Source organism: Aethalodelphis obliquidens, unplaced genomic scaffold (genome assembly GCF_003676395.1).
Source record: "Aethalodelphis obliquidens isolate GAN/ISIS:26980383/991018 unplaced genomic scaffold, ASM367639v1 scaffold48, whole genome shotgun sequence".
NCBI lineage: Eukaryota > Metazoa > Chordata > Mammalia > Artiodactyla > Delphinidae > Aethalodelphis > Aethalodelphis obliquidens.
The window spans coordinates 4,272,642-4,286,557 of NW_020837992.1; the positions used below are offsets into that span (position 1 = coordinate 4,272,642).

A 13,916-nucleotide genomic window follows, 5' to 3' on the forward strand; every position below is an offset into this window, starting at 1 on the left:
TACAAATAGATGGAGAGATATACCATGTTCTCGGATTGGAAGAATCAACATTGTGAAAATGACTCTACTACCCAAAGCAATCTATAGATTCAATGCAATCCCTATCAAACTACCACTGGCATTTTTCACAGAACTAGAACAAAAAATGTCACAATTTGTATGGAAACACAAAAGACCCCGAATAGCCAAAGCAATCTTGAGAACGAAAGAAGGAACTGGAGGAATCAGGCTCCCTGACTTCAGACTATACTACAAAGCTACAGTTATCAAGACGGTATGGTACTGGCACAAAAACAGAAAGATAGATCAATGGAACAGGATAGAAAGCCCAGAGATAAACCCATGCACATATGGACACCTTATCTTTGATAAAGGTGGCAGGAATGTACAGTGGAGAAAGGACAGCCTCTTCAATAAGTGGTGCTGGGAAAACTGGACAGGTACATGTAAAAGTATGAGATTAGATCACTCCCTAACACCATACACAAAAATAAGCTCAAAATGGATTAAAGACCTAAATGTAAGGCCAGAAACTATCAAACTCTTAGAGGAAAACATAGGCAGAACACTCTATGACATAAATCACAGCAAGATCCTTTCTGACCCACCTCCTAGAGTAATGGAAATAAAAACAAAAATAAACAAATGGGACCTAATGAAACTTCAAAGCTTTTGCACAGCAAAGGAAACCATAAACAAGACCAAAAGACAACCCTCAGAATGGGAGAAAATATTTGCAAATGAAGCAACCGACAAAGGATTAATCTCCAAAATTTACAAGCAGCTCATGCAGCTCAATAACAAGAAAACAAACAACCCAATCCAAAAATGGGCAGAAGACCTAAATAGACATTTCTCCAAAGAAGATATACAGACTGCCAACAAACACATGAAAGAATGCTCAACATCATTAATTATTAGAGAAATGCAAATCAAAACTACAATGAGATATCATCTCACACCAGTCAGAATGGCCATCATCAAAAAATCTACAAACAATAAATGCTGGAGAGGGTGTGGAGAAAAGGGAACACTCTTGCACTGCTGGTGGGAATGTGAATTGGTTCAGCCACTATGGAGAACAGTATGGAGGTTCCTTAAAAAACTACAAATAGAACTACCATATGACCCAGCAATCCCACTACTGGGCATATACCCTGAGAAAACCAAAATTCAAAAAGAGTCATGTACCAAAATGTTCATTGCAGCTCTATTTACAGTAGCCCGGAGATGGAAACAACCTAAGTGCCCGTCATCGGATGAATGGATAAAGAAGATGTGGCACATATATACAATGGAATATTACTCAGCCATAAAAAGAAACGAAATTGAGCTATTTGTAATGAGGTGGATAGACCTAGAGTCTGTCATACAGAGTGAAGTAAGTCAGAAAGAAAAAGACAAATACCGTATGCTCACACATATATATGGAATTTAAGAAAAAAAATGTCATGAAGAACCTAGGGGTAAAGAAGGAATAAAGACGCAGACCTCCTAGAGAACGGACTTGAGGTTATGGGGAGGGGGAAGGGTGTACTGTGACAGGGCGAGAGAGAGTCATGGACATATACACACTAACAAACGTAGTAAGGTAGATAGCTAGTGGGAAGCAGCCGCAAGGCACAGGGATATTGGCTCGGTGCTTTGTGACAGCCTGGAGGGGTGGGATAGGGAGGGTGGGAGGGAGGGAGACGCAACAAGGAAGACATATAGGAACATATGTTTATGTATGACTGATTCACTTTGTTATAAAGCAGAAACTAACACACCATTGTAAAGCAATTATACCCCAATAAAGATGTTAAAAAAAAAAAAAACAGTATAAGCAAAGAAAAATGAACGAAAAAATTGCAACTTATATCACAGGCAAAGGGTAAATGGCTTGAGACTTAAGAATGCAAAGACAACCGCTGTTCACCTCACAAAATACAGGCAAAGGACATACACCTACGTCAACAAAACAAAAAAGAAAGACAAGTAGCCCCTGAAAATATGAAAAGTTGCTCAATGTTTTGCTTAGCTAAAATTTTAGCAATCTCTATTATTTCTTGGGTTTCTGAGGAAGTAAATTTTAAAGGAGAACTAGAAATCAATTGCTTGGGAATCAACCATTCTTAGAATCAAAATTTCCCATCACAAGAAAAAAATTCTCATTGCTTTTTTTCCCCCCAGAATCGAGTATGTCAGTGAACAATGTGATTAAAAAATATTTGATGTGTGTGACTTTCTAACTGCAAGAAATCTGTGCGTTTCTCTAAACATCAGTTATCTATGGGAAATATGTGTTTAAATTATGTATATATTAACTATATATATACTATGTAATAATGTATATACTGTCCACTGAAAGAAAAACTCACAAGGTAAAAGTTGTGAGTTAAGTTTTATTCTGTGACCTTTCTGAGGACTACAGCCCAGGAAACAGTCTCTCAGCTCTGAGGAATGGCTTTGAGGAGGTAAGGCAGCAGTCAGGATATACATTAATTTTTTGCTGGAAAATAAAAGCAGACATGTAGTTGAACATCAAAAGATTACTGCTAATCCCAAAGAACAGACATCTCAAGTTAATGATTTTATTGCTTTTCTAAGTATGAAAGATATTTTTCCTTAGATATGCATCTTAACTATCTAGGGGCCTATATATCCAAAGCACAACGTACTTCCTGTTTTTCTCCATCTTGAATTCCCCTCGGGGTGCACTGTCCATGAGCAACTGCAGTAGCTAATGGCTTAATCCTTGCAGAACTGGAATAGCAGGCAACATTTTTTTTCTTCACATGACTAATTATGGGTAAAATACTATACTGCTTAACTTGTATTACTGAGCACTTCTATTCACTTCTGACCTTATATATTTCATCTGAAAAGCAGGGGCTGGGCCAATTGATCTCCAAAGCTATTCCTAGTACTAACATTCTAATACTGTTTTGTTTCACTTGCCTTTTTGTACAGTTAAATGTGAGATGTAAGTTAAAGTACATGATGTTTAAATGTAATTTGTCTCAGCATTATAATAAGAAAGGAATAAGAGATTTTATCTTTGCAAATCGACTTGTGGAATATGGTTTGTAATATATTTACTGTGTAAAGATTTCAAAAGCCAAGAGGAAACAAAATGAATATGTGATCCTTATGAGAAATGCCCTCCTTTCTGTACTTGACTGGGTTCAGAATCCCTGTGTTGGGATTGGCACCACAGTAATGCTCTTGAGGTAACAGCCAAGTAAGAAGGTCAATTTGCTGGCAGGTGCCTACCAGGTGCGAGTAGAGGTGGCAGAGCTCCCAGGACCAGCCTCAAAAAGGTGGCTTAACTATCCTCTGTTTAGCCATTCTCTTTCAGGTTTTCACAAACACCTAACCTGTAAAGCACCGTGACAGGTGAAAGCCTCTTCTGAGAGCATTCACAGGCCCCTTCATGCTGCTACCCTCACCTCTGAAAAGCAAAATGTAAATATACCAATTTAGGAGGCAAAGGATCGTCTAACGTTGTTTTATTTAATGAAGTTCCCCTAGGTTTAATGACATCCACAGACACTTCCCTCCACCTTACCGCCATTCCTAAAGCTTACAGGAGAGCTACTACATAGCTCAAAATCTGGTCTACAAACAATCATATTTTCCATTCTCTCCTCATTTTATCGCTGGCAGCTTGACAAAATCTTTAGGGGGAGTTGGAGGAACCACTAGTGTTTAAGCCCCTACTTCACTCAAAGCCTCGACTCTTGAGTTCTGTTCCTCTCAGCACCTTAGGAAGTTCACAGTCCATACTCTCCCTTTGAACTCAGTCACTAAAATGATCTCAAGACTAAGGGTTAGACAGTAGATCCACTTCATAGGTCAGCTTGCCATGCCTGATTTAGGAAAGTTTTCTCTGCAGACAGTTGTAGACAAATCCTTTCAGAGACAAATCCTGCTTTGTTCCTAGTGGCTAAAATTACTAAAATCAAAATCTCTCAGGACCTTCCCAGCATTTGGTAAATGCACACTGGGGGAGGATTGGCAGAAACATGTTAAATGCACTTGACAGCAACGCCCATTTATTTCATTCAGTATTTAATGCATATTTATTATGCACCTAGTGTAGGTCTAGAACTGTCTCAGCACTGGAGATATAGCAAGAAAACTATCCCTGCCTCGTGGAACTTGTCCAGAAAAATAGAGAACAAGACTTAGAACCTTTCAAATGGAGCCTCAGTTGGGTCAAATCAAAATAAGTTAAAGAAATCTATGTGAAACTCTTCAATTGTATTTGGGATGATTTGATGAGCCCCAGGTACAGAAATTTCACTGAAACAAAGTTCCAGTAAAACCCCAATCCTTGAATCTAATCTAGCAAAAACTAGCCTACTTCTTTCCCTACCTTTTAAATTTTCTCATGAGAATAAAACAAAACAAAACAAAAATACCTTACTTTCAAGCCCAAAAATAAACGGGAAAGTTTTTTTTTCAGCTTATTGACATACAATATTATGTACAAATAGTTGCAGAAGAAATAATTTCTGTTTTCATAAGTTAATGCCAACAGTTAGCCACAGAATATTTCTGTTATATCACTCCTTCATAACTGAAAGTATTAACAGAAATGATAATTCCCCCTCATTGCATTTCCTTTCACTGTCCCCTTAATTATAAAATTATGGATTTTATAACCCCCAATACTAAGGTGTATATTTTATATATCACATCCACATTTTGTGTTTATATGCTCTGCCAAGAATTCAAAAAATTGTATTGGTCTGGGAGGAAGAGGAAATTCCATGGTTTGTTCATCCCAGAATAGCTTTAGTACGTCTCACATATAAAATTGTTTAAAAATATATAAAGTTTTGTTGGAAGCAGCCTAAATGTCCATTGACAGAGGAACGGATAAAGAAGATGTGGTACAATGGAATATTACTCAGCCATAAAAAAGAATGAAATAATGCCGTTTGCAGCAACATGGATGAACCTAGAGATTGTCATACTGAGTGAAGTAAGTCAGAGAAAGACAAATATCATATGATATTGCTTGTATCTGGAATCTAAAAAATGATACAAATGAACTTATTTACAAAACAGAAATAAAGTCACAGATGTAAAAAACAAACATGGTTACGGGGGAGAAGGGTGAAAGGGATAAATTGACAGGTTGGGATTGACATATACATACTACTATACATAAAATAGTTAACTAATAAGGACCTACTGTATAGCACAGGGAACTCTAACCAATACTCTGTAATGACCTATATGGGAAAAGAATCTAAAAAAGAGTGGATATATGTATATGTATAACTGATTTACTTTGCTGTACAGTGAAACTAACAGTCCAATAGTCCAATAGTTAGTAGTTAGTCCAATAGTTAGTACAGCAGAAACTAACAGTCCAATAGTCCAATAAAAATTTTTAAAAATTAAAAAAAATATATATAAAGTTTTGTAATTCCAGATGATGCATTTGACGTTTATACGGAGAATTTCCATTTCCTCACCATCCTCTCATACCTTAACTCTGTGTGATAACAGGTTCTATCCCCACCATTCTATGAATGAAATAGCAATTGAAATATAGGTTGGATGTAAATAATTATTTTTCTTTACCTGATTCCAAAGGTAACATAGTGTCAGTATAGAAAGCTGAAAAGCACAAAGAAAATTAAATATCCATAATCCTATCAACTATTGGTTAATTTTGGTATATTTCCAACTAATCTCTTTCTGTGTGTATCAATATACTACTTTTGTTTTAATAAAAGGAATGAAAAAAGGTACACACTGATTTGGAGTCTGCTTTTTCCACTCAGGAATTTATCATAGTTTCTCACATTGATTTTTTTTTTTAAACAATAAACTACCTACTATAAAATCCTTAATATTTTTGCTAGACACATAGATTTAAATTTTTTTTTTGAAAACTATACAGCTTTGCTCACAGCTCTGATGATTTTTTTGGGATAAACTCTAAATGGAACTGGTGGTTTAAAAGTCATGTCCATTTTAAAACTTTTGACATACAGAAAAGTTACGTTAAATACTAAAATTTGAGGGTACTGGTTCCCCAAATACGTTTACTTATGTTGGTTGACCTTCTTATTCTTTGCCAACTAATAAGAAAATGTCAGCTTCTTTTGTTTGCTCTTTAATACCAGTCAGGTTACTTTTATATTTCTTTTACTAGTCATACAGGTTTACTTACAATTCTACAAATAAATCTTGCTCATTGATAATTTTCCAGCATTGTTTGCAAGATCGTTTCAACAGAAAAGTTCTCCCCCTTATCCACTTCAGCTGACCAATTCCTACCCCTCCCAACTCTAATGACATTTACTGGTTCCAAGAAATTTGGCACTTAATGCCCCCCACCCCGTCCTTGCCTTTTTCATGCATGTATATTTCATCCTCAAAACATTTAGTGGCTCAAGGACAAAAGCCCGGTAGCGTTGGAACCCATTATGCTAATGGCCCGGTGTTAACAATTTACCTTCCCAGGGGTCCTTTCCTGGGAACACAGGGAAGGCTAATTGACTTTAGCAGTTGGGAGAGCAATGACCAAACCTTTCGTGATTTTGAAATCAGGCCATGAGAGGCTTCAGAAGCAGAGGCTCAACCACGGAAACCTCAACTATTGTCCCGAATTATGCCTGACTAATGCTAAAGATTGAGCAAGGGTCCAGGTGTCCGGACAGTTTGGAGTGCCCCAGGTCCAAACTGGAGTCCTGAGAGGTGTCTGCCCCACTGTGTCCCACTGGCTGGGCTCTAGGTTTCTATTTTCGGGTCGATGCGCTTGATTCTTTAGTCCAGCTTTCCGGAAAAGGGACAGTGATGACCGCACCGGCCCTTGATTCCTTTCCACCGTTCTTGAGTAGGTTGGTAACGGTCTGTTTACGTAGAGGCGGTGAGCCAGCCATTTCCCGCAAGCCGCCGCGACTCTCCTTCAGGTCTGCAGACAGAGGAGTCAGAGACAGTCCGAGTCCAAGAAGGAGGCGCAAAGCTCCCAGCCCACCGGGAGGGTTAGCCCCGCGCAAGGGCCTCGCCCCGCCTCTCCAGGCTTAAGGGCCGACCCGGGCGCCGAGGCCCAGCCTTGCAGCCCGCCCATTGGCCCCGCAAGGCCCTCTCCTTCGCTCCTGCAGCGTTCTAGGCCACGCCCACCTGCGTGACCGCACAGGACACTGTGAATCCGGGGATTATTGCGTCTGGTAACTGAACTCTATCTAAAAGGTTTCTCCTGGCTTGGTCTCGGGTTTCCCGCTGATTTTCCCAAAAATGACGGCGTCTTGCGCGCCTCGCCGCGCGCCTTGCCAGGCACCTCCTGGCCGCCCAGAGAGTCCCCCTTTTCCTTGGTGCTGCGGCGGGATTCTTTTGCTGTCTTTAGTGCTCCCGTTGCCCATATTCTCCGGTAGGAGCCTGGAGAGAGTGTGCGCCCTGGCGGCGAACTGGAGTGGGTCGGGGAGCAGGCAGGTCAGAACCGAGGGCCGGGTGAGCTTTGCTTGTTGGCTCCGGGCGGAGGCGCGAAGCTGGATCCACCCGGGGTCGTGCGGAGTTAGAGTTGAAGGCGTGGCCGGAATGTCCTGGGTCTTGCTGTGCGGGGACCCACCGGGGTGGAGACCACGTAGTGGCCGAGGAGAAGGCTTGCTTGGTGGTGGGCACTGAGCGGTGAGGGGTGGTGGGCTCGGCCGGGGTTTACCCCGGACCAGGCTGGGTCCCTAGCAAAAGTCTGTAGGGTGTTTCCAGGACTGAGCCAAGTCGGAACAGGAGCAGGGACCCGTGCTGGTGGGGACGGCTTGCTCTTGAGTGCCCCTGTGTCTGGGGATGCTGCTAGGCTGGTGCTGTGCCCTGGGGGAGGGGTTGCCTTATGTTCTCTAGGCCGGTGATGCCTTGTGTGGGGGGTGTTTGTGCCCCGCTGGGGAGCCTGGGGGAATGTACCCTGGTGTATGCTTTGTGGAAGTCGCCAGCCCAGTGGTGCGCAGTGTGGGACGAGGAAGCTGCTTTGTATGGGGCTTACCGAAGCAACCTAAAAAACATTGGTAGCCAAACCTAGTGAAAAATGAGTATCCTGAAAATGAACTATAAATGACATTCATCTGGTTTTCCCATACAGCTTCATAAACTAGAGCTGAGGCCCATTCACTTTTTTTTTTCTTTTCCGTGTTTCATTGAATCGAATAAATACTTTAAATATATGCCCAAAAAAAGGCATGCTTAATTGTATAAAACATACACAATCAAAGGACAACCATTTTTAATACTTTGGTATATTTCCTTCTGTCTTTATATACACGTGTGTTTCCATGTCCAAGTTATTTTTAGGATCTATTACATATACAGTTTGTATGCTGCATTTTTTCTTAGCAGCCTTCATTCAATAAATACTTGCCTTCTATATGCCAGGTCCTATGCTGGTCTTGGGTCCCCAGTGCCAGGCCCATGTTAGGAAATAAAATACTTGCTACAATTTATTGGGAGTGGTAGACAGTAGCCAAAACATAATGTTAATGAATATGTTATAACCCAAAAGAAGTACCCAGGAGGAAAGGAGCATGATTCTCTGACAGCATTTAACAAATGACTGGTGGAAGGGAAGACATTTCTGCTCATCAAACAGGCCAAACTCTGCCCTTTGCCTTCTGTACATGCTGTTCCCTTGGCCTTGGAACATTCTCCTTCTGCCTCTTGCGTAATTGGCTCCTTCTTATTCTTCAAAGTCAGTTGTGATGTTATCCCCTCAGAGGGACCTTCTCTGATGCACTGTTTCCGGTGGACACACACACTTCAGCTCAATTCCCCCCAACTGGTAGTCACCCTCCCAAACTATGTTTTCTGTTCTCTCCTCACTAGAATGCAGAGATCTTGGCTGTCTTGTCGCACTGTGGTTTCAAATGCCCATTTTTTTTTGCCTCAGTGTCAACATTATTGTATAACTCTCAAGTACCAGAAAATTAAAGGTAACATTCAGCTGAGGCTTAGAGCCCAGGAACAACTTCTCTTGCTTCCAGGAGGAAGGTTCTCTAAAGAACCATGCTTAGGATGGACTTTCTGTGGTGCCTAAAAAGCTAAGGCAGGGACAGCTGGGGGTCAGAAAGGATCTATCTTCTCCTGACTGTAGACTCCTCAGCGTTCTCAATACTCCAGTCTTGCTTGTTACGGATCACTTTGGAAGTTTATTTCTCTGCAAGAGAGTTGTGGGTGATGGATCAGCAGTGCTAACAAAAAATTAAAAGGAATTTTTTAAAGAATAATAATGTTTAGAATAGGCTTAAAGCTAGAAGTTGAAGGAGATGATGAAAACTATTCAAAATAGAGGAAAATAGATAAGTAAAATGAATAGGATGTATCAGGGAAGATAACAGCTAGAAATGAAGAGGAGGAAAAACAAGGTTAGGTTTAAGGTTGAAAGGTAAAAATCAGGATAGGTAAGAAACTTAGGTAAGGTACAAATGAGAACTCACTATGTTGGGCAGGGAAAGTATGTGGATATAATAAACATGCGCTGAAGCGGCTCACGAGGAGAAGGTTTTGTAGTCGAACAGTGTTGTGCCTTGGGAGTCTTGCCATCTCAGAGGTAGTTGCCAAATGGTAGATCACAGAAGGGACCAGTCTCATTCCTCCAGAATGAGTCTGCTTTGTTGGACAAAACCTACAATTTCCTTTTATGGGTGGTCTCTTCTGCCTATTTTAGGTCTTTTCTTTTGAAAGAAGCCACGGTCAATAAGTGCTTACACAGTAGTTTCTTAGTTTCTTACTCTGCATATTACAGTGCAAGAAGAATAGTCCTTATTGGTCAATTGCTAGGTTACAATAATACTGGGAGATAGAGAACAAAAGAAATTAGGTGGTCAAATCTTTCTCCAGTGCATAACGTTTTAAGATGATTATTTTCAATATTAAATTCATTATACTGTATTCTTTACCATTGGTTTCTGTTTGACAGCAGTGTAACTTTGAGAACCAAAGCGTTTTGAATAGCGACTATGAGGCATGTACTGTGTGAGGTGTTGTGGCCACACGGCTGAATGGAGTCCACAATATCATGTGTTAAACATGAAGACATGTGATGGTGAGCTGAGAGATCCATGCAGAGGAGAGTCCGAGTACTACCGAACTCAGGTCTGGCTGCTCGCTGCTCAGAAAGTCAATACTTGAGAGACAAGTACTGGTAGGAATGGAAAGGTTTAATCAGAAGGCTGGCATCTGGGGAGAAGGCAGACTCCTGTCCCAGAGCTAACTCTGAAGATTCTGCTTGGCCATGAAAGTTTTTTAAGGGAAAAAGGGGAAGTAATCTCAGTTAATCATTGAGATAGGGAGTCATTTATTGACATCTCCCATTGCCTGCAGACTTGTTGACTCCTTGTGATATTTCTTTAGATGTTATCTGTTTCACACAGTTTGCTCTCGAGGTTACTGAAGGGAAAGCTGGGGGAAAGATCTGATCATCTGTTAATTATTCTTCCTTTCTATTTGATCTAAGAAGAGAACCAACAGGTTAGGCAAAGTATTGTGTAATCAAAAGATGTGAAAGGTGTGCTTGGGCCAGAAGTTAATTAAAGTATAGCTTTGCTAAAGTGACAAGACAAAAGGGACCTCCTGCAAAAAGCTCTTTCCTACAAAAAGCTGCTTACACAAGAGAAGGGGAGTGGTCAGTGCCTCCCCAGGGAAGCAGAGACTACTTCCTAGAGGAGATGTTGAGTGAATTAAGTCAAGGAAGACAAGAGTTGAAGGAGTTCTCCTGAGCAGGAAGAAAGGTGTTCAGAGCAGAGATAACAGTGTGAGCAAAGGCTCAGAGATGTCACATGGCTCGGGGCAGGCTACCCAGTGTGGCAGCAGTAGGGCAAAGGAGGCAAGAGGAAGGCAGCGGTGTAGATCACAGAGTGAATTATTATGGAAGAACAGGATAGTTAGGAATGAAAAATTACTATCATAAAAATCAGACTGTGGTGTTATTACCTGTTCTTTCTGGGCACCTTGAGGCCTTTCGTTTGCCCTAGCACAATGCAAATCTAAACTAAGCTTGCTTTAATCTCCCCAGGCTCTGTAGAAGACCATTGCTTAAGGACTAAATTGCAGACAAACGTTGTTGTCATAACCATACGAGGGTTCTAGATGACAGACAGTGATGGAAAGCAATGTGGGTGGTGGAACTGGGTTTCCTGGCTTGACCCTGGGTCTGCTATCTACAGGGAATATATTCATGGGCAAATTACTTCACCTTACCATGGTTCAGATTGCTCATCTTAAAGAATGGGAAATAGTACACAACTCATAGGAAGATTGTGGAGGATAAGTTAGTTAAAAAACACTAAAATAATGATTGGCACAGGTTTAATTTTCTATTTCTAAAATGATTACTATCACCACGGTTTTAAGAAACAAGTTCTAGAATTGTTCATTGCTAATCTTTAGGAAAAAAATATAACCCACAGTCTTTGGAGTTCACTTTTAATAATGTTAAAATACTATTTCTAGTCATAGAAGTAATATAAAATGGGTTTATAATAAAATATTAAAACAAATATTTTGGCATGAAAGAAATTAAAAATTCTCATAAAGTGAAATGTCTGTAAATAAATGAATGAAAGAAATGGAAAATAGGAACAGAAACAGCAGTGAAAAGAGTGATGACTTGAAGCTATCTCTGGAGCAGTTTGGCTGAACAGTAAAGAATTTGAACTTTGACCCAAGGATGTATAAAACTGATAACAGTACTCATTCAGCTTTGGCACTAGGAACTAGAAATGCAGTGATGAATGAGACATGGTCCTCAAGAAGGCTACAGTCTCCTATGGAAATAAGCAATGAATAATTACAGTATGAAAAGTGCTATGAAAGAAGTAAATTGGGGCTCATGAGGACACTTAACTGAAATTTTTGGGTGAGAGATGTTAGGAGCCTCCAGGAAGAAGTGGCATCTAAGATGAAACTGAAGGAGGAGTGGGTGGGAGGAATGGCAGGGTCTCTGGTCAAAGCTGAAGTAATATGATGCATGGAGGTCTAGAGCACTACAGTAAGTTGAGTAATTTAATGGGCACTACTAGTGGAATTGAATATGGCTTAGAAGACTGTGCAAGAGTGAGCAGATATTAAAGCTCTGTTAGCCATGTCAAGGAGCCTTAGACATTATCATGAGGGAAGCAGGGAGCCGTTGAAACATATCTGACTTGGAAGGGCCTTGGTCCTAGCATCACATCAGTATTACTCTGGTGGCAGTGTGAAGATGAACTGAATGAAAGGTGGCAAGACCAGTAAGGAGACCTATTCAGAAACTCTTGTAGCAATCCAGATAAGAAATGATAGTGGCTTGAATTAGAAGTAAAGGTGGAAACGGAGAGAGGGAACAGGCATTTCAGTTGTGGAAAACATGTATCTTGTTTGCTGGCTTCATTATGTTATTTGAGATAGTGTGACATTCCAAGTGGAGCTGTGGGGAGGCAGTTGAACACATAGACTTGGCACCCCAGCTAAGATCTAGGATGGAGAGAGGGATTTGGGAGGCAGCTCTCATCAGTTGTAATGATGTCATGAGAGTGTACATTCTGACCTGGGGGGATTTGCAGAATGAAAATAAGGGGAGCTCGTAGAATAACTCATGAGGAACGTCACATTATGCAATCAGACAGAGAAGGAAGAGCAGCCAGAGGACAGGCTGAAAACCAGGCTGGTTTGCTACCTGGAAACCAAGGAAAAGAGCTTTTCAGGCACAAGAGAGCAAAGAGAGAATGAACAATAGCTCCTGATGTTGTAGACAGGGTAATTAAAATTACTGCGGGAGAGAGTGTTAGGGTGAATTTACCAAGAGGGAGGCTACTTAATGACTTGAAAATAATTTAAGTGGCTTATAAATGAGTGGGAACTGAGAAATAAAATTGATAGGTTAGATGTTAGAGCCTGCGTTTTGAAGAAGCAAAGAAAGTTTAAAAATAGGTTGAGTGGACAGTGAGAGAAGGAGGGGGTGGTCAGATTTCAGGAAGTTCCAATTTGGGTCAGAGACCATGATTTTCTGAAGGGAACCACATGGGAAGGGGTGTGGCGTGTGCTTATGTCAGGGAGTTATTTTTAATTTTGCAAGCAGGTAGAGAGTGCTTGCACAATTTTTGCAAGTGTATAGAAAGTGAACAGTTTTCTTGATTCACAGCAGAGCATTATTTCACTTTCCTGACACTCACCTGGAACACTGGGGAGTTTTCTGAATGCAGCCTATCTTATTATGTAATAGCATCCATTGTTAAAGTTTAGCATTACAGCCTAATAATAATGTTGTAAACTATTTAGAAAAAACTAAGTTAAGATGTTATTTTTTTGGAGCTAGGGACATTTACTTTGAAAATCCTCATAGGAAAAAAATTCAATGTTCTGAGCAAAAGAAGAAATTTGATTATAAAAATGTGTGATTATTGGGCTCAATTATTACAGTGTATAAAGCTTGTGATCAACTGGTTGACAAAGCCAACATTCTAAACTGCACATTGTTAAAAGCATTCATTTCATGATGCATATTGGTAGGAAGAAATCCTTCATTAGTTGAATGGATTAAACTGTCCAATTGACATGTCTTTTTCCATTCAGAACACTATGTGTGAGAGTTATTTTAGGAATTTTCTCTTCTTTTTTATACTTTCGAGATAGTTACTGAAATTGAGTGCATAAACAAAGAACACTTGTGTAATTTAATTATGGGCATGCTATTAACTTGATTTCTTTCTTGGTGGTTCCAGGAAATTCTAGAATGATGTAATACATTTGCATCTAGTACGAAATTATATAGCATTTCTAGCCTGTGTTTTTTGTTTGTTTGTTTTTTTCCTATGTTAAAATGAGAATGTCTGGCTCAGGGTATTGAGTAAATTTAATATTATTAATAAAATTCAACTCAACTAATTTTCTTTTTAAGCAATGCTTTTAATACTAAAGGGTTTTGTTTTGGGGGTTTTTTTGTTTTGTTTTGT

At 40.1% G+C, this 13,916-nt stretch overlaps 1 protein-coding gene across 1 annotated transcript in view; it reads left to right on the forward strand.

Annotated features, from left to right (window-relative positions):
- Positions 1 to 5,351: 5,351 nt before the first annotated feature.
- Positions 5,352 to 13,916, forward strand: part of LOC113607475 (membrane cofactor protein-like) — a 32,213-nt gene continuing 23,648 nt past the window's right edge. Inside the window, exon 1 of the mRNA XM_027082868.1 lies at positions 5,352 to 7,375. Coding sequence (XP_026938669.1) covers positions 7,243 to 7,375 — 133 coding nt within the window. The 5' untranslated portion in view covers positions 5,352 to 7,242. The remainder of the gene's footprint in view (positions 7,376 to 13,916) is intronic.